The sequence below is a fragment of the Strongylocentrotus purpuratus genome, unplaced genomic scaffold (genome assembly GCF_000002235.5).
Source record: "Strongylocentrotus purpuratus isolate Spur 01 unplaced genomic scaffold, Spur_5.0 spur5_scaffold_13, whole genome shotgun sequence".
Taxonomy (NCBI): domain Eukaryota; kingdom Metazoa; phylum Echinodermata; class Echinoidea; order Camarodonta; family Strongylocentrotidae; genus Strongylocentrotus; species Strongylocentrotus purpuratus.
The window spans coordinates 13,100,525-13,124,841 of NW_022145598.1; the positions used below are offsets into that span (position 1 = coordinate 13,100,525).

At 37.9% G+C, this 24,317-nt stretch overlaps 1 protein-coding gene across 1 annotated transcript; it reads left to right on the forward strand.

Moving 5' to 3' along the window:
* Window positions 1-2,640: 2,640 nt before the first annotated feature.
* On the forward strand, window positions 2,641-6,359 carry LOC105437054 (toll-like receptor 13). Its single transcript, XM_011663232.2, has 2 exons — window positions 2,641-3,591; window positions 3,769-6,359. Exons 1-2 carry the CDS (start codon window positions 2,733-2,735, stop codon window positions 4,965-4,967), a joined length of 2,058 nt encoding a protein of 685 aa, XP_011661534.2. The 5' UTR covers window positions 2,641-2,732; the 3' UTR covers window positions 4,968-6,359.
* The last annotated feature ends 17,958 nt before the right edge of the window (window positions 6,360-24,317 follow it).

The following is a 24,317-nucleotide window of genomic DNA, read 5'->3' on the forward strand; positions in this document are numbered from 1 at the left end:
CTCTTACACACTTTCTCTCTCTCTCTACCCGTCTGCATTTTTCATGTTCTACCAAGTTTTCTCTGTCCTCTAGTTATCTTTCGCTCATCTGAAAATAAATATAATTTCTGAAGAACGACGTAATTCTGTGATCACATATTGTCAACCGATGTGTAATTTATTCACCTGTATATTTGTTTATTTAACCCCCCCCCCAATATTGAATTCAATTTAAATGCATTTTATGTCTGCTACAAAGCATTATTGTTATTGTTCAATTTGTTTATGTTAATTATGTTCTTTCTACTTTGTACGAAGTTCTTCAATTCCGCCAGTTGGCTCCAGATGAATATTTAAAGAACCATTACTAATATTGCTACTATACTACTACTACTACTACTACTACTACTACTACTACTACTACTAATGCTGCTGCTGCTGTTGCTGCTGTTGCTGCTGCTACTTCTACCTTTAATGCTACTACTACTACTACTACTACTACTACTACTACTACTACTACTACTACTACTACTGCTGCTGCTGCAACTACTTCTACCACTACTGCTGCTGCTACTACTTCTACTACCACTTCTCCGACTATTGCTTCATTGCAAACCACTTATTCACAGCATTTAAGGATAGATACTGACATTGCATAAATTTCGTATACGCATCATATCCACTTAGGGCGTCCTCATGTTTGGAAGTTATCATGAAAATCTTGCTAAATGGGTAAGATGTTCAAGGGTAAGATGTTCATGTGGATGTGTTATAGTATATTGGTTCATTTACTTGACTCCCAATCCAATGGTTAGGGTTTCGTTTGTTCATAGTTGCCACTCTCCACCCAGATGTTAATCGGTACATTTATTTTACAGCGCTTCTTTAATTTTTTGGCCGTCGGCTATTGATTTTTGTAATGTCTGCTATAAATTGAAGAAGCCTCAATTATTGTAATGTAAAATAATTTTAGAAGTATCAACATTCTGTTATTGTGTTCTTAATTAGTGCAAGTCTTGACTAAATGAATATATGGATATCACTTAGCTGTAGGTAAAAATATGTGCCAATAGTTATTATGTTTCTGCTGTTTATCCCTTTTCTATCATAATATTTTAATCAAGATTGGTTTTATTTAGAGTAGATGTAAATTCTTTAATAGACATGACATAGAGTAGTATTAATTCTCTGCATCCCTCTCTCTTTGTTATTGTGTGTTTTTGTTTTTATTTCCGTATAATAAAATGAGATAAAATAAATACAAATTAATCATACAGAGAAAAAGAACAAAATACGGCTGGTAGCCCATTATGAGCTGCAACTATATTGTTGCTGCTGGTCTCGATTCATGGGGTTAGTTTATACAATGTATGCATTTTAAGGACAACGTTTTATATTATGACTTGATATGCTTTTGCATTACTTTTTTCTTAATAATGTATGTATATATACATATATATGCGTGTGTGCGCGTGTGCATGTGTGTGTGTGTGTGTATGTGTATGTGTTGAAAATGCTTAGAGAAACTATGACAAACGAGATGCAAAGTGAAAATAGTAAAACAATTCAATTTACAACGCTTGGTGGTATATACAAAAGGCATGGATTAAACTTCACAAGCGCTTTCGATGTATTCTCATTAGGTCAAAGAAAGTGCCTTTGAAGCCTCTTTTATGTTCCAACTAGCGTTGTGAAAGGATACATTTTTTTTTTACTAAACATCACTTTATTGATACTTCAGCAATAAAGGAATCGAGAAATTATGAGAAAGTTACACAAAGAAAAGGAGAAAATAATAAGATGATTCAAGGACTTGACCTGAATAGTGGTCATAATTGTCCTATAACCCTTTTTATTTCCATTGTCAAACCAATTAATGACTGGCTGATTATAACTTATCACTTAAATTTAAGTGCGTGATCAATACGGGTTATTTACTGGTCTGAATGAGCTATAGATACTGTCGTTAAGCCAGCAATGGTATGTATTCGTAATAACAACACCTATTTGCCCCATGAATACAAAAGCTTGAACTGCGCTAGTGGTATATTTGATTGACTTTAGTAGTTTACTTGCTGACTCGTTAGTTTCGATATAACTTACGAGCCTGAGAGAATGTCGCCATAACTAGCACCTGTAGTATCTTCTATTCCAGAAACCAAGCATGGGAAATCAGTGTTATCGCTAATTTGATATTAACAAACAGCTCAGTGTACTTATGGAGAACGATCATGATGGTTCAACTCACGATGGATTCCTTGACGCGAACACTCTTGATCTTGATAATAATATTTTGGGGAGGTATCGTGCACAGTGTTAAAGTGGATATCCCACTCCGTTCACCACAGCCAATCTATAGATGCCCAGTCAAGCTTCATTTCTTCGCGGCTAAGTGCGCTCATCTCAATCTAACCTCAGTTCCCCAAGACCTACCGCATGGCCTGCTGGGCTTATCCATCCATCATAACCAATTAGCAGAACTTGGAAACAGGTCTTTCCTGAATTACAACCAACTTGAAACATTGAATGCTGGTAATAATATCATTGCTTTCATTGATAGTGGAACATTCAAACCTCTACCACAATTACAGGACTTGAAACTAGATCATAACCTAATTACTTTTCTACCTATCTATTATCTTCAGAAGAATGCTCATTTATGTATAATAAATTTATCACACAACAACATCAGTAACATATCCAACACTTTGGTCAGTACTCAGAAGTGTGAAAACTGTTATGGATGGCGGAATATGTCGGCAGTAGATCTATCCTTCAACAAATTTACAACTATAAATCAGGATGACTTTTTACCTTGGAGAAATTGCTCTGTCGATAAGTTTAATTTAAATGATAACAATGTGACGTTTATTCAATCTAAGGCGTTTGGACATTTGCCCAAATTAGGTACTCTGAACATGAACAATATCAAGTTAGCTACTTTCGACGTCCGGTATTTCATGGGCCATGTTGAAATCGAGCGACTTCTGATTGATTCTTCAGGCATTAAGTACATTCATCCAGCGAACATATCGTCGATGCGAAAAGAAAATGTGCCACTGATTAAAGACCTTAATTTAAATTTAAACATCTTAAAACATATTCCAGGGTTTGCTCTGCGTGGTCTGGAAAAACTGCAAGTCCTGAGCCTTGGAGGAAATCGTATATCTAACATCAATAATGAATCATTTTGTGGCTTACATGCACTGGTAAACATAAATTTGTATGGGAATAGAATACAGTCACTTCCACGCGCCTCGTTCGCTTGCGCCTCAAACCTCAAGAAAATTGATTTGTCACGTAATAACCTCGTGACATTAAATCCCCAATGGTTTGACGGATCATTGTTTCTTCGTAGCCTGGTGATAGATCAAAGTGGCATCCGTAGCATTACGTTCAGACCATGGGAGGTAACTAATCTTCAGACTCTTGTTCTTACAAAAAACTTTATAAAAACCCTTTATCATGAAACCTTCACTGGGTTGGAAAATTTGAAAGCACTTAATCTTTCTGGCAATGCCAAACGTTTGCGAATATTAGGGGACGCCCTCACTTCAGTCGGTTCCTTAGAATTATTCGACATGTCGCATTCAAATGAATTCACCATGAAAGGTTCGTTTAAAAATATGCAAAATCTACTTAATCTGGATATTTCATATAGCCCGTTGAAAATTTCATCAATTTACCAGTTTACGAACACACATGCGCTGAGGGTTCTCAATATGTCGCGGTCAAATCTCAAAGTTAAGGATTTAGTTGATTTAAAGACAGGAACATCGTTGTTCTCAGGCTTAGTCTCCTTGCGGATTCTTAAACTACGGCAAAACTCTTTAAATACCACGCACGCTCTTCCTGGCATATTTACCCCGCTTAGAAATCTTGTTGAGCTAGACTTAACAAGTTGTTGTATAAAACAAGTTGCCTCAAGAACATTTGCAAACTTAACGACCCTGCTTCAGCTTAGTCTGCAAGACAATGACTTAACCAGTATTCCGAAGGACGCTTTTCAAGGTTTGCAAAATTTACAGGTGTTGCGGCTGCAGAATAATTTAATTAAATTCATCCATCAAGGGCTGTTTATGGGCACAAATGAACTTGAACAGTTGTACTTACAAAATAATCACATTTCGACCGTAGCCTCCAACACTTTCATGCCGTCAAGTTTGATTAGATTCAATATTGCATACAATCCCTTGACCTGCGATTGCCAACTTGCCTGGTTTAGACAATGGTTGAACGAGGTCGAAGGAAAAATAGATCTTGCTCCCAAAAATCAAACCCGTTGTTCTAGCAGCTCCTTAAAGGTGTTGGTCAATCAAATAATTTGGTCGTTCCATCCGGATGAATATTGTGGCATCAATACCATGATTATCGTTTCCGCCTGTTTTGCGCCGATTTTAGTTTTAACCCTCGGTATACTCGTGTATCTCAACCGTTGGTGGATAAACTATAAGTTGTACCTCCTCAAGTTGGCCATCGTTGGTTACCATGAGATCACTGAAGATCGAAATCCGGATGACTATGAATACCAACTCAACCTCATGTTCCATGATGACGATGAATGGTGGGTGAATGACTGCATGAAACCTTTTCTGGAGCAGAGGATGCCTCATCTGGAGCGCGTCATATTTGGCGATGCCGATCTTCACCCAGGATCGTTCTACTTGAACGCCATCTATGACGTCATCGAAAACAGCCACAAGACAATATTGTTGCTTAGCAACCAGTCTGTAGATGATACCTGGTACATGACCAAGCTCCGTATGACAGTGGAGCACATGAATGACACCAAGTTGGAGAAGGTCATCCTGATTTTCCTTGAAGACATCGATGATGACCATTTACCGTACCTTGTTAGACTCTTGCTGAGTCGGAACAAGCCTTATTTGTTGTGGACAGAGGATGAAGAAGGTCAAGAGGTCTTCTGGGCAAAGGTCCAGAAGAGCATGAGATCAAACCGGCAAATGAACAATGTTATACCCGTTTAAGAAGAAGGTTGAGTTCCGGTCCTAAGACTTTAGTGTAAAGTCAGCTGTCCGAAGCAATTACCATGATTGGGAAAGGTTGATCATCGTTATACAAGGTAGCACACATAAGTGGTGTTTACTGTGATGTTTTGAAATCATGCAAATGATAAGAAAATCGAACAGTTGTGTTGAAAGTCTCTAGCAATGAATACCATGAACACAGAAGTGTGTGTATTGGACTACAGAAATATGTGGCATGACAGGTTAAATTGTCCAAACTCTTCAGCTGTTTTTTGTGATATTTCGAATGTGAGGGCATTTGAAGAGCGACTCCTATCGATGGACATTTCTACGGTGATACTCTCACAAAATTACGTTAAAAAACAAGAAAGCTTGCAATCATTTTCTCATATTTGCAAAAACTCAACCTTTTCTTGGATTTTACATACGTATGGTGGTGTGACCATAGTTCGCGTGTGAACTTCATTCGCCGACTGTTCCATATCTCAAAAAAAAAATCGGTAAGATTTCGAAATTCTGATATCACCAAGGTTCTGGAAATGTTCATTTTGACAGACAATGTCATCAAAATTGTTTGTCGAAAGTGACACCAACTGATTGTTTGATATACTGAGTTGCAATTTATGCAATTACCTTACCTTCGTTGAGTTGCTTTTTTTTTAAATCGCTCGAGTAAACAAACTCTTGTGTGCAAATTAAGTTCTCGTTGTTTTTATGATCTTTTCTTTAGCTGTAGCGCATTCCGATACGGCATCTAATTTAGAGATCGCGAAATCGCCGTAATTATTTGGACCATACTTTTTCTAATTGCATCTATTTGTAGTTTAATATTTGAACATTCATTTGCTCCAATTGATCTAAATTAATTTGTGTAGAATATGAGAAAACTATTGATCGAATATGTTTTATTCCTTTGCATTAAAATGTAAACGAACTATTGACACCCCATCCTACCTCCCTTGTCATGTGCCTGTGATAGGGAAAGTTTGTGTAGGCCAACTGTTGATTACCATTGAAAAGTCTTCTAGAAGTTATAACTTGCAAAAGGTGTTGTTCATTTATGAATTTCGAGTTTCATCTTCTAATTTAACAGTGTCCAGCATGTAATATGCGCTTGTAACTAAATTTGGTGCATCATAAGATGCAAAAAGACGTACGGCGAGTTGTGACAACAGCATTAGTTTTAATCCGTCTATCTCACTATCTTTTTCTACCCTGTTACCATATATCTGATTACTATTTTTGCTTTATCATTTTTGTATCGTTAACATTGCTAATATTTCTATCTCAGACTCCAAGTGGGACGTGGAAGAGACTGGATTTCAAACGACTGTGTAGATGTGGCTGGGTTCGAAAAGGGAGGGGGGGGGGGGGTTGTGGAGTTTGGACAGTTTTGGGTATGTAGAGGGAGGGTGGATAGGTCACATTTTATGTTTGTCTGTCTGTGTGTCTTTGAGTGTGTGCGCGCGTGTATGTGTGTTTGCGGAAGGCTCTTTTTTGAAATATTATTCATTTATTGCACAACATGTTATATTTTTATACATGAGTAATAACTTCCAACTGTATATGATTCTATTATATTTCTGTAATAATTAGGAACCAAGCGTATATAGGCTTTGTTATGCATTTGTAATAGTTTGATATGGCGATGTAAAAATGAAAATGTGCGATTTTGTAATCATATATTTCATTCATGCTAAAGTAATGTAACTTCAATATCATGTAGTATTATGATTAATTATGTATATATTATCATTCTGTTGTTATTTTTTGTGATTTAAATGACGATAAAATATCTTCTTTTTTTAATCCAAAAAAAGCAACAATAAATAAACAAACAACAGAAAATCAGAACAATTATTTATGTTCTTACTTTAATGCAATAACAATTTACGATTCGTCCCCTTCACCTCCTGAAGTAACGAAATATATTGTCTTTATCTAAAATACTTAAAAAGACGGAATGAATTAGATAAATAAGTTGTAAGCATTGAAATTTCATTGATAGTTCAATTGTCAATATCAGTGTGAAATTTATAGCAATATATTTCGTATGGATAAATTACTATGATAATGGTAAATGTTAAGGAAAACACGATCTCAAAGAACTTAAAAAAAAAAAATTCTAAGCCAATTTTGATAGCCACGTTTATCACCGATTTAAATTATTGTGCAAACATTATGCAGTGCCACAACACGTATTCCGATCATTTATTTGGGATATCAAAGGGAAATGAAGGTAATTAACCTGCTTCCTGAATACGTTCATTATAGGTCGATCAGCATTACCAGTTATGGAAAATGGTAATAACTTTAACCCATTTTAACAAGAACTCAGATTTTAATACAAATACGATAGGAAGAAGTTACACTTTGATGGTATCGAAAACCCTAGTAGGTTTCCTCGTAATGTCAAATACATATCTACATTAATTGTAATCCTTATCATATCGAGTTTACACAGTTTACAAATGAACCGCGGTACAAACGCTAAGCGTGACAAAACCCATAACAGCATCTAACATGATTGAACTTTATCATGGTTACTTTTTCATTGTGTCACTTATCAGAAGGTTTAGTTCATATTTCTGATAAATCACACGTAGTTTGATAAAAAAAACATAGGATTATGCTGCAATTGTATAAGCTTGTCAGTAATTTAACGTAATTTAGTTTGTGCAAACAGAATATGTATAGTTTTAGGTACGATACTTTACAATTATAGTGAAGTATGTTGTTACCATAATATATTTATGCAACCAGTTCCACCTTGTTTCTCAATTGTAATTCTTAATATCTGACCATTTAGAAAAGATAAACTCTCACACTAAAAACTAGATTTGAAATCCCTACACACATTGGACTGTACAATATAATACTAAAAAACTTCATATCACTGTTTCAAAGGTACAGTAATGAATAGTATGATATGAATACTTATGAATATGGAAATCTTCACTTGCATATGTTCTCTATTTTGTCCGCCGCTTTAGATGTTGTATAATCACTGTAATTGAGTAATTAAACACCGAAAAGGTGGTGAAGCTAGACAAATTTCTTTCATTTCTTTTGTTGCTGTCGGATTAAATGTGTTATTTATCCTTAAAATCACGTAGATGCCCTGGACCATACATGTATCTCAATGAATGGCCCTTAATTGAAATGTTTAGAGCTTCTGTTCTATAAAGCTTGTGTTCATATTATTGCCATGGATGTATGATTGCTTAATCCTACACAACATTCCAAAGGTCAAGACTCTACAACACCCTCGGAATATTTCAAAATATTACAAACAGAAATGAGATCAAACCACAGTGCATTCTTATTTACATCTATATTAAATACTCACCTATTTTTATCCAATAAAACCAAAGATTTCTATGTACTGTACAAGTTCTTCAATAGTATACTATTATGTCAATAGTTTTGATTATAATTATACGAATCGCTAGCGTCATATATAACAATAGAAAGGGATCTAAGACTGTTTTAAGCACAGTTAATTTATAATATAATGCGCTATATACATGTACGTAACATTTATTTGCACATGCCCCGATATACTTAATATCTAATATTCCTTGGTTTTATTGTACTCCAGCACCCTTTTCACCACTTCCAGACGGTATTAGACTGTACCGCATTGTGAAATAGTCACAATTCTAACTGTACTAGATTATAATCCCTAAACCAGCTTATGAATTGCTCCTAGTAATTAACCGTGTACTCTCATAACCTCAAATGGGAATGATATGGCATCAAGGTACATATAAATGGAAACATCGCCACTTCATCAGACATTGAGTTTTGTCAGATGCATGTAGCTAGCATTTGTAGTCTTAGTGGTCACCTATCTACCTGTCCAAAGTGGCCACCCTTATTATTGACTCCTTGCCCAGAGCTTTTAGCGCCTGTGATGTTATGAGAGTACACGGTTTACTAATGTCAGCTATTTATAAGGCGGCTTAGTAATTATAATCTTGGTAAAGTTATTTTCTTCATAATACGTAAGGAATGACTCCATCCGGTCTTTAGGTGGTGGTGGGGGCTGGGGTAGGTGCAGCATCGGCGCTGATGAGACCAATGAGAACATTTTTGTAGTCTCCACTGGTATCGTCTTCGACCATGGCGGCCAGGGTGGTGGTGTATTTCTCCTTGAACATGGTCTTGATGGAAGCCAGGTCGATCTAGGCCAGAGAGAGAGAGAGAGAACGCCAAAGATATATTCAAAAGGAAAACAAAATATATTCAAGGGAAGAAATGAAATTTCCTATATCATAGGCGAGGTAGCCACTGATCAAGCTTTTTATTGACCCGATTATCCCCGAATTCTCTCACCACTATAGGCTTAATAAATGGACCACTCGGTTCCAGTAGGCAGTGGGTTGAAATAAGGTGAAATATTTGCTCTGATTGAAAAAGGTGGTAAAACAATTTTTTAAATTGTGGCGTAGCCAAGGGCCGGAAGGAAACGATTGTCCGATGTCCCACTTGCCCTAATAAATTTATTTAGACCAATTTACTGACAAAATATATTTAATTTAATCCGTCAGCGAGATTGTGAAACTTAAAAATGAAACCCTTTCGCTCCGTCGAGAGGGAGAGGCCCCCTCGTAGATGGCGTAATAGTCGTAGATTTTTATCGCCATTTGTGCTTTTTATTATGCCTCTTCAGACCACCCCTCCCCCCCCAAAAAAAAATAACGACAACAAAAACAAAACACAACAACAACAACTAACTGAATAAATGAATAAAAATAAAATAATAATAATAGAATAAATAAATAAATACAAACAAAAATAGATAAATAAATAGATAAATAAAAAATATGCCGATCGTACAATAAATATTTGCTAGGGAATCACGAGTATCCTGATGGAGAGAAGCAATGAAGGAAAATGAGATTTTATGATGCGTAATTGCAAGCCCTTTACGGGGTCTAACCTACTACTACTTCCACATTTCTTGCAGTCGAATATTCAAACAACTTGACCACGAAACATGACGAAGAAATTACAAAGGAACCAAGGATTGACTTAACAAATAGAACAAGAAAGAGAGGGGGAAAGAAATGCAAGAGAGAGAGAGAAGGAGAGAAAGATAAAGAGACATAGGGAGGGAGAGGGGGAGAGAGAGAGAGATAGAGAGAGGGGATTGACTTAAAAATAGAACAAGAAAGAGAGGGGGAAAGAAATGCAAGAGAGAGAGAGAGAGAAGGAGAGAAAGATACAGAGACATAGGGAGGGAGAGGGAGAGAGAGAGAGGGATAGAGAGAGAGGGGATTGACTTAAAAATAGAACAAGAAAGAGAATGGGAAAGAAATGCAAGAGAGAAAGAGAAGGAGAGAAAGATAAAGAGACATAGGGAGGAAGAGGGGGAGGGAGAGAGATAGAGAGAGAGGGGATTAACTTAACAAATAGAACAAGAAAGAGAGGGGGAAAAGAAATGCAAGAGAGAGAGAGAGAGAGAAGGAGAGAAAGACACAGAGACATAGGGAGGATTAGAAAGCAATCAGATATCCATATTATCATTTTCACATCTTTATATGGGTAGCAGTGGCGTAATGAGCAAAAACGTTTGGGGGGGGGGGGGGTCTGACAAAAAAAAAATCCGAATCACCCCACTCTAACATGCAGGCCCCGCTGAATTACGATTCTCAAAGGGGGGTCTAGGGGCAAAGCCCCGGTGGGGTTCAAGAGGCGAAGCCCCCAAAGCTCAGGGGTATGGGCATCAGTGGCGGATCCAGGAATTTCTTACCGGGGGGGGGGGGCACAAAATGGCATGGGGTGTAATATATGTAAAACGATGAAGCAACAGGACGAGGTTTTAACGGCGAGGGAGCGGAGCGACCAAGCAGGGGGTGGGTCGGGGAGGGGGTTCTGGCCCCCTCCCAGAGTAAGAAGCATTTGCAATTTTAGAACCAAATTAGACGCATTTTCAGGCACTTCCTGGAGTAATATGACGTAAAATTGCTTTCTCCTACCCCTTCCAAGAGTAGGGATCTTTTGCAATTTGAGAACCACATTTGGCGCATTAATGTCTACCGGCACTTCATGGAAAAAAAAGAGGCCCTCTAATTAGTTAGAAGTTAGAGAAAAGTGATCTGTCACGTCGTGAGACGTTGTATAAATTATGCTTTGATGCCGCACAATGCACAAAGACGGTGGTCCGGTACTTCACCAGTAGTACTTGCAAAAATTATCTCGAGTGTATAAACTGTGTCGTTATCAGGGGCGTCGCTAGATCTTTTTCAGTGGGGGGGGGGGGGGTGAGGGTGTAGAGGCCGCCGATTACCGACAAAACGAGCAACCAATATTATTACCGACAAATATAAAAATGCCAATGTCCAAATGTCTACAAATTTAACCCTTTAAACCCGGGGCCAGGAACTAAGTTATTCTTCAGTTTTCCCCTCCCGCGCGAAGCGCGGAAGCTTTGACACTTGATTAAATTATTAGAGAAAGAATACGATCCGTTGTACTGTTCTCGACTCTTAAAGCTTGTTACGCCCCTCCCGCGCAAAGCGCGGAAGCTATGACGTTTAATTTAATTATTAGAGAAAGAAGACGATTCATTGTAACCGTCCCGACTCTTAATTCTTGTCTGAATTCAGTTCTCCCCCCCCCTCCCGCGCTAAGCGCGGAAGCTTTGACGTGTCAATACATTATTATTCTTAATCCTTGTCTGAATTCATTTTCGCTCATCCCGCACGAAGCGCTGAAGCTTTCACGTTTCATTAAATTATTAGAGAAAGAATACGATTTGTTGTATTGTGTTCTTGTCTGAATTCAGTTTCCCCCTCCCGCGCGAAGCGCGGAAGCCTTGACACTTCATTAAACTATTAGAGAAAGAAGACGATCCGTTGTACCGTTCTCGATTCTTAATTCTTGTTTTGCCCCTCCCGCGCGAAGCGCGGAAGCTATGACATTTTATTGAATTATTAGAGAAAGAAGACGAATCGTTTTATTGTGTCTTTGTCTGAATTCAGTTCCCCCCTCCCACGCGAAGCGCGGAAGCTTTGTCGTTTCATTTAATTATTACTCTTAATCCTTGTCTAAAATCATTTTCGCGTTTCATTAATTATTAGAGAAAGATTAAGATGATTCGTTGTACCGTTCTCGACTCTTAATCCTAGTCTGAAATTAGTTCCCCCACCCCCTCCCGCGCGAAGCGCGGAAGCTTTGCCGTTTCATTAAATTATTAGAGAAAGAAGACGATTCGTTGTACCGTTCTCTACTCTTAATCTTGTCTGAATTCAATTCCCCCACTGGGCCCCTTAACGGTATAGGTGCAGTGTTACATGATGTAAGTATGGAACGCTCGTTCGCAAATCTGTGCATGCTCAGCCCGAGTGGTGGGTAGCACGTTATCTCCCGACAGTGCTTTGCACAGTAGCTTCTGGAAAGGAATTAGTGTTACTGTTAGTGGCCACTATAAGGCCCTTAGTGACTATAAAAAACATATGCTCTTCCTGGCTATTTGGGAATGGGTCAGTTTGCAAGAAATAATGGAGAAACTATAGCATTTTGTTGAAAATCATGTGATATCACGAACATTTATAGATTACTTGTGAAAATAAGTCATGGTTCAATATTATTATTTTTTTTTGGGGGGGGGGGGGCTGGCGCCCCCCCCCCCAAGCCCCCCCCCCCCCCACCAGTACGCCAGTGATGGGTAGTACGATCGGTTGTACTACATTTCCTCCAGCGACAATAGCTCCGCAGTCAGTATTCTGTCATGAACAATTTCCAACGTTATCTGATGACTATTTTTTTCTTTCCTTTTCTTCCTTACACCGCTTAACTGCAGTGGCGGATCCAGGGGGGGGGGGGGGGGGCCCGGGGGGCCCGGAACCCCCCCCTTGAAAAAAAAATCATGTAAAATCACGTGATTTTTACCTTTTTGTGTACCCCCCCCCCCCCCCCCCCCCACTGAGCGACTTTTCGGCCGGCGCGATTTTCAAATTTTCGGGAGCAAAACAAAAAAAAAGTTGGGCCCCCTCCCCTAAGAAATCCTGGATCCGCGCCTGCTTAACTGTTATGAAACATAATTGTGATATGTGTTATATAAATATGTTGTATTATAAAAATAAAAATAATAATAATAATTATTATTATTATTTATCACTTTAAGTTTTCTTCTGCCTGACCACGAAAAATTGATAGTGATTGGATCTTTTTTTTTAAATAAAAAATCTTACGACAAAAAACGTACAGAAAGAAAGAGTTAATAAATAAAGATAAGAGACGGCATGCAGATAAGAGACGTAATCCCCGAATTTCCACGCCCTGCGAAATTGAGCTGGGCGTACCATCGATGCGTACGGATTCGTGGATCACGCCATCTTCGGCTTGCAGCAGGTAGGGGATATGAGAGATCGCTATTGTGACATAAAATAAAAACGTCCAGATTATGGATTAAAGCACACGCCCATGTAGCCAAACCCTCGTAAACTTTAGATTATTAAAACAAAGTTTCATTCTACGTACCGCGTCAGCAAGTGTGAACGTTTGTCTCAGCTGGACAATACTCGCCCTCCCAAACAGTTCTGCGACGCGCTCATTGGGCAGTTGCCAGTCCTCGGGCTTCGTCTGAATATTTAACAAACAAAATCATGATATAATAATTATGCATATATAAGGCTACTGCTACAGCATGACTCATATAGCTTATGCACAGCAGATTGAATACAAAAGCTAGAAAGAAAGTTTTAACCTTGATGTAAATGTAAGAAATATGACATTGCTTTGATGCAATTACGAGACAAACATTTTCCAAAGTGTCTATATACTCAGGAGATTAGAGTATGTAAGTTTAAACTACAAAAGTTTAAAACTATTGCCTTCTCGTAACATTGGATGTTTACGTATAACGAACTTACAATGTCCTTTACCGTTAATTAAAAACAGACATGTACAAAGTATTCTACAATTAGTCATATCAGTTAATTCAATTCGAACCTTACTTTTATATTACATTTTTAACCTACGGTTTTTTTTTTTAACCGTCGTCATCAAAGAACATTTTGGGGGTCTACAAAAAGCTCTTCTCCATCGGAAAAGTAATAAATCACTTTTTTTTAATTTAAAAGAAAGCCGTGCTAATTTTAAGTTTGTAACATATTGAAATAATGTAAGTACGAGTAGTTTAATCATAATTTAAACAAAACTTTGTATTAAAATAAGAGCTTACTTTGAAAAAGTAATCAGCATCATCCTTTGCGGTAGCACTGTCTACGCGGATTGAAGACGAACGCTCTCCCTGAAAGTATAAGCAAAAGGTAAACATATGTTATTAAGAAGAGAATGACACATGACGTAATGCGAAATTATTTTTATAATCCATAGTTACAGGATACTGAAATTGCCCTTGAGTTGATTTCTTGAAAGTATTGCGGTCTTGTTTGGAACGAATTGCCCTCGAGAATTATATCCCCTGACAAAGAAGAAGAAAATCGTTAGGACACCTACTCTATTGAATTTTTTTTCTTTAACATAACTAAATGGCAACTACGGGCAACAAAGTTCCTACTTGAATTCACTGAGCTATTTGTTTGTATATCATAGGAAAAGTGAAGCATATATAACACTTACGGAATTAACCCCCAACCCCAACCCCAACCCCCCCCCCCAAAAAAACAACCCCGACCGCGTCTTATCTGAGTAGGCTTTATGACGTTTATTCCACATCTAACCCTTAGTTTCCCTCCCTCCGGACAAGTACAGGTATTAAATTGTTAATATAGGAAACTGTCCGGGGGACTAGTATTACATTAAGAGTAGCTGCGGCTACTGTCCGGGGAGATGTTGTCCGAAGGTAGTCGCCCTGATAAACTAATGGAACATACCACCAAGATGTTTAAGATGACGTCCTTGAATGGTCCCGTATCAGATTTGCTCACATCTTCATGGAGGACCGTAGAGAAAGCTTAAAGAAAAGGGAGCAATAGCTGCATTCATTTGCTTGTCCAAACATAGTATGGTATTTTGTAATGAAACCTCTTGTCATTTGAACAAAAACTATAGCAAAAGTATTCAGTGATCGATAATGAGTTAGTCTAAGTCTGAGAAAAGAAGGAAATATATGAAAACCTGACAAACATATACAAGAGCTGATATAAATATGGGCATAACGGGACCAATGACTATATATTATTAAACACAATCACTCGCGTCACGACGTTGTGTCACCTGGCCTACACAGGTGATGAAAATTTCCTATAAATTTGTTTGCTATTGTTTGAATCCGTGAGAGCAATGATTAAGTACATGCATGTAATAGCAAAATGACGTCTACTTTCAAAACAATTTGATACAAGTATATTAAATACTCAACACCAACCAAATTGTGATTTCTTTACATCATAATTTGTTGTAAGAGGTGCATTTACATAATAATATAATCTTTGAAGAGCATTTTGAATCGTTATGATATGATCTGATTTTCTTCTGCATTTTTATAAACATAAACAATTTTTCGTAACGTATCAAACATAAAATACTAACAAGTAATTACTGACGATAAATCATAAGTAAGCGAATATACATAACAATTATTACTGTAAAAAAGAAAGGATAACTTGTCAAAGTATCATATTTCATCAAACTTTAGTAAATTATTTGCGGAAGAAGGACTGCCTAACAATGTACTTATGTGATAGACAATTGTTTACGTTGATTAACTCCTCTTAACAATTTTGAGCCAAAATATTATCATTCTTTACTATTGCGCTTCACAAAATGTTGTGTTAGTTTCATCCACGTGCCTGCAAATCTCAATATTAATTCAATTTTTGTATTGTTGAACTTAAAGGGATAGTTGAGTTCTGTTTTCAGACCGCAAATGCCTTCAAAGTGCATGGTTATTGCTCTTATTCTCATCTATGACATTTATAGTGCCCTTTTAGAACCTAAAACTGCTATAAAGGTAATTGTAGACCACAAAATGTGTGAAATTTAGCCCAATTCAGCTCTACTTTTTAAAAAAACATGGTGACCGTTAATTAATTATTTCATTAAGAATAACAATACATGAGCCGACTAAAGCTATGGTCACAAATCAGAGCAGCGACCGACCGATCAGTAGCCTGCTCGGTCGCTGCTGGAATTAGGCATCGCCCAGCGATTAGTTTGGTGCCCGGGCGGCGACCGCCCAGGCACCGAGCGTATTTTGGGCGGCGAGTGAAAAGTGAGCAGGCGCCGCCCAAATTTTAACTCCGCGCTAAAACTTCAGCGGCGACCGAGCGATGCCCTAAAAACGAGCGGTGCCTGGGCGGCCGCCGCTCGGTGGCCGGGCAGCCGCCGGGCAGAATTGGTTAAAAACTCGCCGCTCGGCCGCCGAGCAGTCTACTTTTGGGTAATGTGACCATAGCATAATTGTTGGTAATATAAGCAACACGAAAATGCCAACAAAAAAAACAACATCGGCATTGGCTGAAATACGCCGTAAAAGGCGTTATTTCGTTTTTTTCAACGTTTTTTTTCTTCAAATTTTTCAAAATATCTAATATTTGTGGTAGTACACAAGTATTAGAAATCGTTATATTTCAGCCGTCTCTGAACCGATTTTGATCAAAAAAAGATGATTTTGTCATTTAGATATTATGTTCTTTCAAATTTGACACTCAGTTTTTCATTATCCAACAAACAAATTATTTTGTGTAGCGCCCTCTGCAACAGAACTCAACTATCCCTTTAAGCTTAAAACTTAAAATGTAACTCTCATGTGATAGAAAGCAGGTGATAACAGTTGAGAAAGCAATACCACGGGAGATACACCTAGTGTGTCGATGGCATAGAATCATGTAAACAAATGATAAACAAATATCCTACATGGGTTCTAGGACAATTAACCCCTGGGCAATCACCCCCGGAACATTACCCCCCGGAAAACTACCCTCCAAGGACAATTACCCCCCGGAAAATTACCCCCCGAGAATTACCCCCCGAGGACAATTACCCCCCGAGGACAACTAACCCCCGGGAAACTACCCCCCGGAAAATTACCCCCCAAGGACAACTACCCCCCGAGGACAATTACCCCCCGAGGACAACTACCCCCGAGGACAACTACCCCCCGAGGACAATTACCCCCCGAGGACAACTACCCCCCGAGGACAACTATCCCCCGAGGACAATTACCCCCCGAGGACAACTACCCCCCCGAGGACAATTACCCCCGAGGACAATTACCCCCCGAGGACAGTTACCCCCCCCCCCCCTCGAAACACAATTACCCCCGAGGACAATCACACCCAGGGAATTTGCAACACTGTGACGTATAATGCGAGCTCCTCTTCAAATTGTTATTTTAAAGAAAATTTCATGAACTTTCATTTCCTTAGTTATTTATGACGGAATAGATTTGTTTCGTACAGGAGTTGTGTATAAACATATTTGCAATAATTATATTTAATTATAATTTGAGTGAATGTATGAGAGAAAATTTGTCAAAAAAGAATACGGATTTTTTTGTTAAAGTTTTCTAGCACAGGGCAAATAGTCGGGGAGCTCACACGACACGACACGGAGTTGCATATTTGTGTTTGCACCTTCAACGGAATTTACATTTCTTAGAAATGTAACAATACATTGCGCGCAGATGAGTACGCGTTTCAGGCCCAACAAAGAAATTAGGATGTAAGATTTCATTATTTATGCATCCTCTGTAACTTTTCTAATCAGCTGATCATATATTTGTCTTTGTATGTATAATGGGCCCTCATCCATGATCTATTCCAAAATTAAGGTTGTCTTCATGTTTATAAATGTAATGCAATATATATATATATATATATATATATATATATATAATATATTTATGTTGTCATGGTAAACTAAAATATGTTTTCTTGTACTGTAATTTATTTTGAAATAAAAATTGCCTTCAAGTTAAATATATGGTACGTACGGTGCCATATTAAAAGTAAATAAGTATCCGCTCTCTGGTACATTCATCTCAATGATTCTGAAAATTCCAGAGCAGCGTTTTTCAACTGGGGTGCCGCAAGACAATGTTAGTTACATAACAACATTCTTTAGGAAAACGTTGGTTTTGTGAAAAACAAATGTCAGAAACGGTTAGAGTATTTATTTTCATGAGAAAATAAAATGTAAACAAATAATAAAATGTCTTTCTTCCTCGCTCGCTGACAATATTTTGCGAATATATATATCATTTATTTCGAAATTACATTGTTAACACTCATTACACTTATAAACATGATCAATCAAGGCAACGCGAGAGGCCCGAATATCCTCATATTCGTGTATCAAGGTCATGACCGAACATATCCATTTATATTCGTGTATCAAGGTCATGACCGAACATATCCCTTTATATTCGTGTACATTCGGCGGAGAGGTGCCCGCATACAGTATCTTAAATCTTTTCAAGTGTGTTGATTACAACATTATGTTTTACCATTTTGGAAATGTCTTTTTTTTTTTCTTACTCGTTCACTAAATTAAGAAACAAATGTGCCCATACGTGTGTACATAGCACTAGACGAGTGCCAGAGTGATGCAAAATAAATAGTTTGTGAAGAATTTTAGATTGGGAGAAAAATTGTATTTCTTAAGAGGGCACTGTGTCTAACAAAAAGTTGAAATAACGCTGCTCAAGAGAAATGTATTTTTATGCATTTTGAGACGCGCTGGACAATTCCCTGAAACTTACATCCTTCGTAGAAAACAGCAACCACACTGGTGTTGAATACATTATAGTTAAAGGAAAATGTGTAGTAATGAGGAAGATCACGCGCAAGTATTTGAACGAATGTGGGTTCATGCACGGAATATTTTGGCTCGTAGCCTTCACAACATCTCTCAATGTGTCAGATCGTCTTTTGCTATTGAATCCTGATTGTCCTCGGGGGGGGGGGGGGGGGTAGTTGTCCTCGGGGGTAGTTATCCTCGGGGGTAGTTGTCCTCCAGAGGGTAGTTTTGCGGGGGTAATTGTCCTCGGGGGGGGGGGGTAATTTTCCGGGGGGTAATTGTCCTCGGGGGGTACTTGTCCTCGGGGGGTAATTGTCCTCGGGGGTAATTGTCCTCGGGGGGTAATTCTCCGGGGGGTTATTTTCCGGGGGGTAATTGTCCTCGGGGGGTTATTGTCCTCAGGGGGTAATTCTCCGGGGGGTAATTTTCCGGGGGGTAATTGTCCTCGGGGGTAATTCTCCGGGGGGTAAATTTCCAGGGAGTAATTGTCCTTGGGGGGTAGTTTTCCGGGGGGTAATTTTCCGGGGGTGATTGCCCAGGGGGTAATTGTCCTGATACGCCTACATGTATCATTATTGTTGTTTGTAATTAATTATTTTCATGTATCAGGCATAAAGGTTCATTTCTATTCTGCTCTATCTCTCTTTCCTTCTTTCCTATAAAGCGCATAAGGACTTTCTTTGTGTTAGAGATATGCGCTATACAAGTAACGTTTATTATTGCAATGACGAATATCGTTCACATTCTGCCCCATTAATATTCTTGTTCTCCTCCATGTTTTCCTTATCGTCAGGAAATCGCATTCGCATTGCAAATAGTGCTTGTTAGTCCTAGTTAGGTGCTTTCCTCATGTCCTTTTCCTTTCAGATTTCATAGGCATAGTCTCTAACATCTCATCAAGGTCACCTACCTTTTTTTTTCGTTTTCTGAAATCACTCATGCGTAACCGTTCAGGCGCCATTTTGTCCATTTCTGCTCCATTTTAAGGCCTTGCTTTCCTCCTTCCTATCTTCACTATCCTAGATCCTACAAACTTTTAACAAACTCCTCTAAATAGTCTATGAGATGTTCTTTTATCTGCGATTAATAACCTGACCTTTAAAATGCCATCTTCGTACTCAAAATTCAAATCTGAAACCGACTCCGTCAAAAATCTCTCAAATTCTTGAAAAATTGACCCCTAAAAATCTAAAACTGCCATAACCTTCTCATATGAATTCAGTTTTGTATTTAAATCTCACAATATCTTTATCTCATAATTCCACATAGCCATGCCAAATTTCACGCTCCAATGGCTATGCGAAACATAAATAGCGCCCTCTAAAATTCTGAGAATTGGCTTTCTTTCTGTGGTCGTATCTCTATTGTGTCTTGGCAAACCCGTATCCTTTTTGGATTGAGATACTTGAAGATATGTCCTTTCCAGCCATATACAAAATTATATACCCTAACACTGACCAAATTTAAGAAAATTGCCCTTCAAATTCGCCATTTTCAAGAAAAATCTGAAATAACTTCAACTTGCTCTTAAATTACGATCCTTATCCCTACGTCAATGACAATTGGCAGACACATGTAATATACGTGACAACTGTCTGCCAAGTTTGGTAAATTTCGATGACGTCAACGCAAAGTTATCGCCAAAAATGATGAATTTACCATGCATTACGTAATAGCGCGTTTAATGCGTGCAGTTCTTGCGCGCAAATGACATTGGTGTTTAAACTGACCGCAATGAAGTGCCCTTTCGAATGATACCAAGTATTGTATATGTTCACACAGACAAATGTGAGTAAATCGCATTTGAACAAGGGTCACTATACGAATTCCGCCGAGTTTACGCCCGATTATAACACGTATCGGCTATGACGTCATTTTGTTCAGACTGCTTTTCGTCTCCTTAACGTTCTCTTATTGCCATGAAAATTTGCAGTGACATTCCGAGTTGCAATACGCAGGGCATCTTGAAGTCGGATTTTTAAAATTGGTCAAGGGGATCATTTAAGACGCCATTTTGTCCTATAAATCTATTTTACATCACGTGTTTCGATAGGATGATCATAGGAAAAAAAAGAGTAATTTACAATAACAACCGTGAAATTCTCTTTCCAATGATACCAAATACGGCCCATACAGAGACATAAAGAGAGAGAGAGAAGAAAAAAATTAAGTCCGGTCATAATACAGATCCTGTACGTTTTCCGCCCATGCATTACACGCATTGTCTATGGGGCAAATCAGGTTCACGCTTTTGTCCCCCAGAACGATCTTTATTTTTCTTGAAATGTTTTTTATAATTTGTCAAGGGGGCATTTTAGACACCATACTATACTGTTTATCATTAGGTTTATTATAGACGATCGTTAGTGCCACATCGTCCGTCATTACACGCATATCGTTATGCCACGATTGCAGGTCTATTTATTAGTATTTTTATTATGTACTTTCTATTGAGTATAATTATCAAAAGTGCAATTTAAAGGAATCTGCTTCTTGAAATTGTGAAGATATCGCAAAACGTTCCCTTCTATTCTCAGAAACTAAGCTTATCTAACTTTAACGTAAAACAAAAAATTAGTTGCTATATTCATGATTGACCAGGGATTTATCGCAGATCTTCTCCGTAATTCCTGTGTATTGCTTTGGTCAAACCAACGAAACTGAAACTAAACCAGCAACAGACCTAACCAAAAACCCAAAACAAACAAACAAACACATAACCCCGAATGGACAAGTGTTGGTCGATTTGGAGTCGGCGTTAAAGGTAAAGACCAGTTTTGGAAACGCCTCCCCCCCCCCCCCTCTCAAAAAATGAAATGGAAGCTCTTATTACTAATCATGTGAAAGAATATGTTTTGACTAATACGTGATCATACAAATTTTGCCGAGAAACCGCCTACTAGTTGATATATTTGGTACATTATTATATCTATTTGGACCTGATAGATATAACGCACGTCTCGCGTAATCCCATATACATCTTTCTGTGTACAGTGCTTGTAACTTTACCAAGACTGGGCTAAATTTCTTATCATTTTGATGATTCCAGAACCTTGCAGTACACACCAATACTTATATGCTAAATGATCAACCTTTCTTGATCGATTCCACAACGTTTCTTTCACAATGCAATCACATGACCATAACTCACCTTTATCTTTAAGTTGGTTTTGACTCTGGGTTATAATAGCTTTGGTGGCGTCCTCATTCATACCTTTGGGCATCTTAAAATGTGCCAAAAAAGACGATTTCACATTTACCAGATTTCACCTGGTCGAATATTTAAGAAGGGGCAGAGAATGACATTCCATTCAAAATCTTCTTGACCGTTTCTACTAGATTGAAATTTGCGTTTTACTCTATAATTCTATTCTCGATACCCATTTTCAAAATCGCCCTGCGACGCTGCTTCAGACATCACCAAACATATAAAATGTTGACGGACATGAAATGTGAATGCCTTACCGAAACCGGCCATATCTTCATATATTGCCGTAGCGTCAGCATCCTTATTGAAAGGGTCAGCGGGGATTACAGTTCCCTAAAAAAGAGCATAGACACAAGCTCGATAACAATATCTCTGCAGTCATTATCCTGCACTAATCGAATACCTTTATAACAACAAACAGCGGGGTTACAAACGGTAAAGCTGACCTTAAATAGAGCCCTTAAAGATAAATCTAAGCTAAATTGCAACACTAATGCTTACTCATGTTTTTTATACAAAATACACATTACAGCCTGCAACGATTGTCAGCGAGGCATGTCAAAAGGAAAGAAGAACGTAATGTCGCCGATGAAATAACAAGCATGTACACTGTTGGTCTAAGAGGTGGAATAACTTTGTTTCCCTCAATTTATGGAATGATTTTGACAATTATTTATTCCTAATAGATCTAGATAAAAGATACATTCTCAGATTGTATTGAATAATAATTTGCGAGTGTTTGTTTTGCGTGACTGCTAAAGCACGTGTGCATGCAAATATGCTTATTAACTAGGGGACCTACGTCCTTAAGTCATAACTGACAGTAATGAGGATTAATGCCTTACAAAAGGGCACTAATATAGCACATCGACACGGTTTTGAATCTGGGGCCTCACAGTTACGAGGTCATTGCTTTGCCAGTTTTTGCCACTGAATCATGACTGTACGCAGCGGGGGCTAGGTTAGGGGACAGCCCCCACAAATGAAAAAAACAAACAAAAGAAAATGCAATAAATTATCAATAAATCATTTCATTGGGCCCCCGGTCCCCAGCAGGAAAAGATTATCTGTACGGCCAAGCATTATGGTTCAAGGCCTGGCCACACACATGTTTTATCATAACTTAATCACAATTATAATTAATAAATTACACATATTTGAAAAGCTTAGATCCTCCTCCTTCATTTGATGCAACTCAAATAATGCATATTTCACGCATGAGTGATGAAAACATATTTGAAGAAAGGGCATCAAAAAGTTTTTTTGGCGAACGGTATCTGAATTTCAAAGAAAAAATCACATTTCCAGAAAGTTTATTTTTTGCCCCTTTATATGACAGCTCAATCAGGAAAAAATGAGCCAGGAATAACAAAGTTCTTTTGTTTAAAGTGACTCGGTAACATTGTTGTAGGTTGATGAAAAAATGAAAAAACCATGTAGTTTTTGTATGAAATGTTACTTCTTTATATTCCCTCTATTGTTCTAACCTTCTAACATGCAACAATTCATCAAAACATTATCAAACCACAAAGATATTTATGGTTTTCTTTGAAGGCGTCACTGTGCGACACCCTAATACAGTAAATTCTCCTAACCATTTTTGAATTTTCCCAACCGTGTTTTCATGAAAATAAGACATAAAACAAGTTTTTTCAATAATCTTTCAACACTCAAATGTCTGGAATGGTATATAGAGTCAGATTATCTTTAATTGTACATCTGGCATTGAAGTCACTACCTTCGCCCCATTTCTCTCATCTGAACAATGGTACAAAGCCCCCTTAAAGTAATGCTTGTATTTCCATAATTTTATTAAACGATTTCGTTTCACTGCCTGCCTGACGTAGCAACAAACAGAGTTTACAAAAGACTTTATGCTTAGTTGATCATCAACGAAACGGAGTGGTGAGTAAATTGATACAAAACTAACTGTTAATCTTTTGTCTTCTTTGTTCTTAGGGCAGCCAGCCAGTGGAACGGATTCGTTTAATAAAATTATGGAAATGCAAGCACTACTTTAAACAAACAGAACTTTGTTATTCCGGGCTCATTTTTCCTGATTGAGCTGTCATATGAAAGGGCAGAAAATGAACTTTCTGGGAATGCGATTTTCATTTTGAAATTAAGATACCGTTCACCAAATGAATTTTTGGTACCTTTTCTTCAAATTGATTTCATTTACTCATGCGTGAAATATGCATCCTATGAGTTGCATTAAATCAAAGAGAAGGATCTAAACTTTACAATTATGTATCATTTATCAATTATAATTGTGATTAAGTTATGATAAAACATCGATAATTCTCGGTTTCGTTTTTTCTGGGTCGCACTGTATATATATATATATATATATATGTATATAAATTGTTGTTACATCACTTTATTGATACCTAAGCAATAAAAGAACAGCGAAATCACGAGAAAGT

Excerpts from the sequence above, each read along its gene's own strand:
- LOC105437054 (XM_011663232.2), top strand. The coding sequence starts at position 2,733 with ATGTCGGCAGTAGATCTATCCTTCAACAAATTTACAACTATAAATCAG. Across the intron at positions 3,592-3,768 it reads AAATGAATTCACCATGAAAG|GCTTAGTCTCCTTGCGGATT; the intron begins GTTCGTTTAAAA and ends CGTTGTTCTCAG.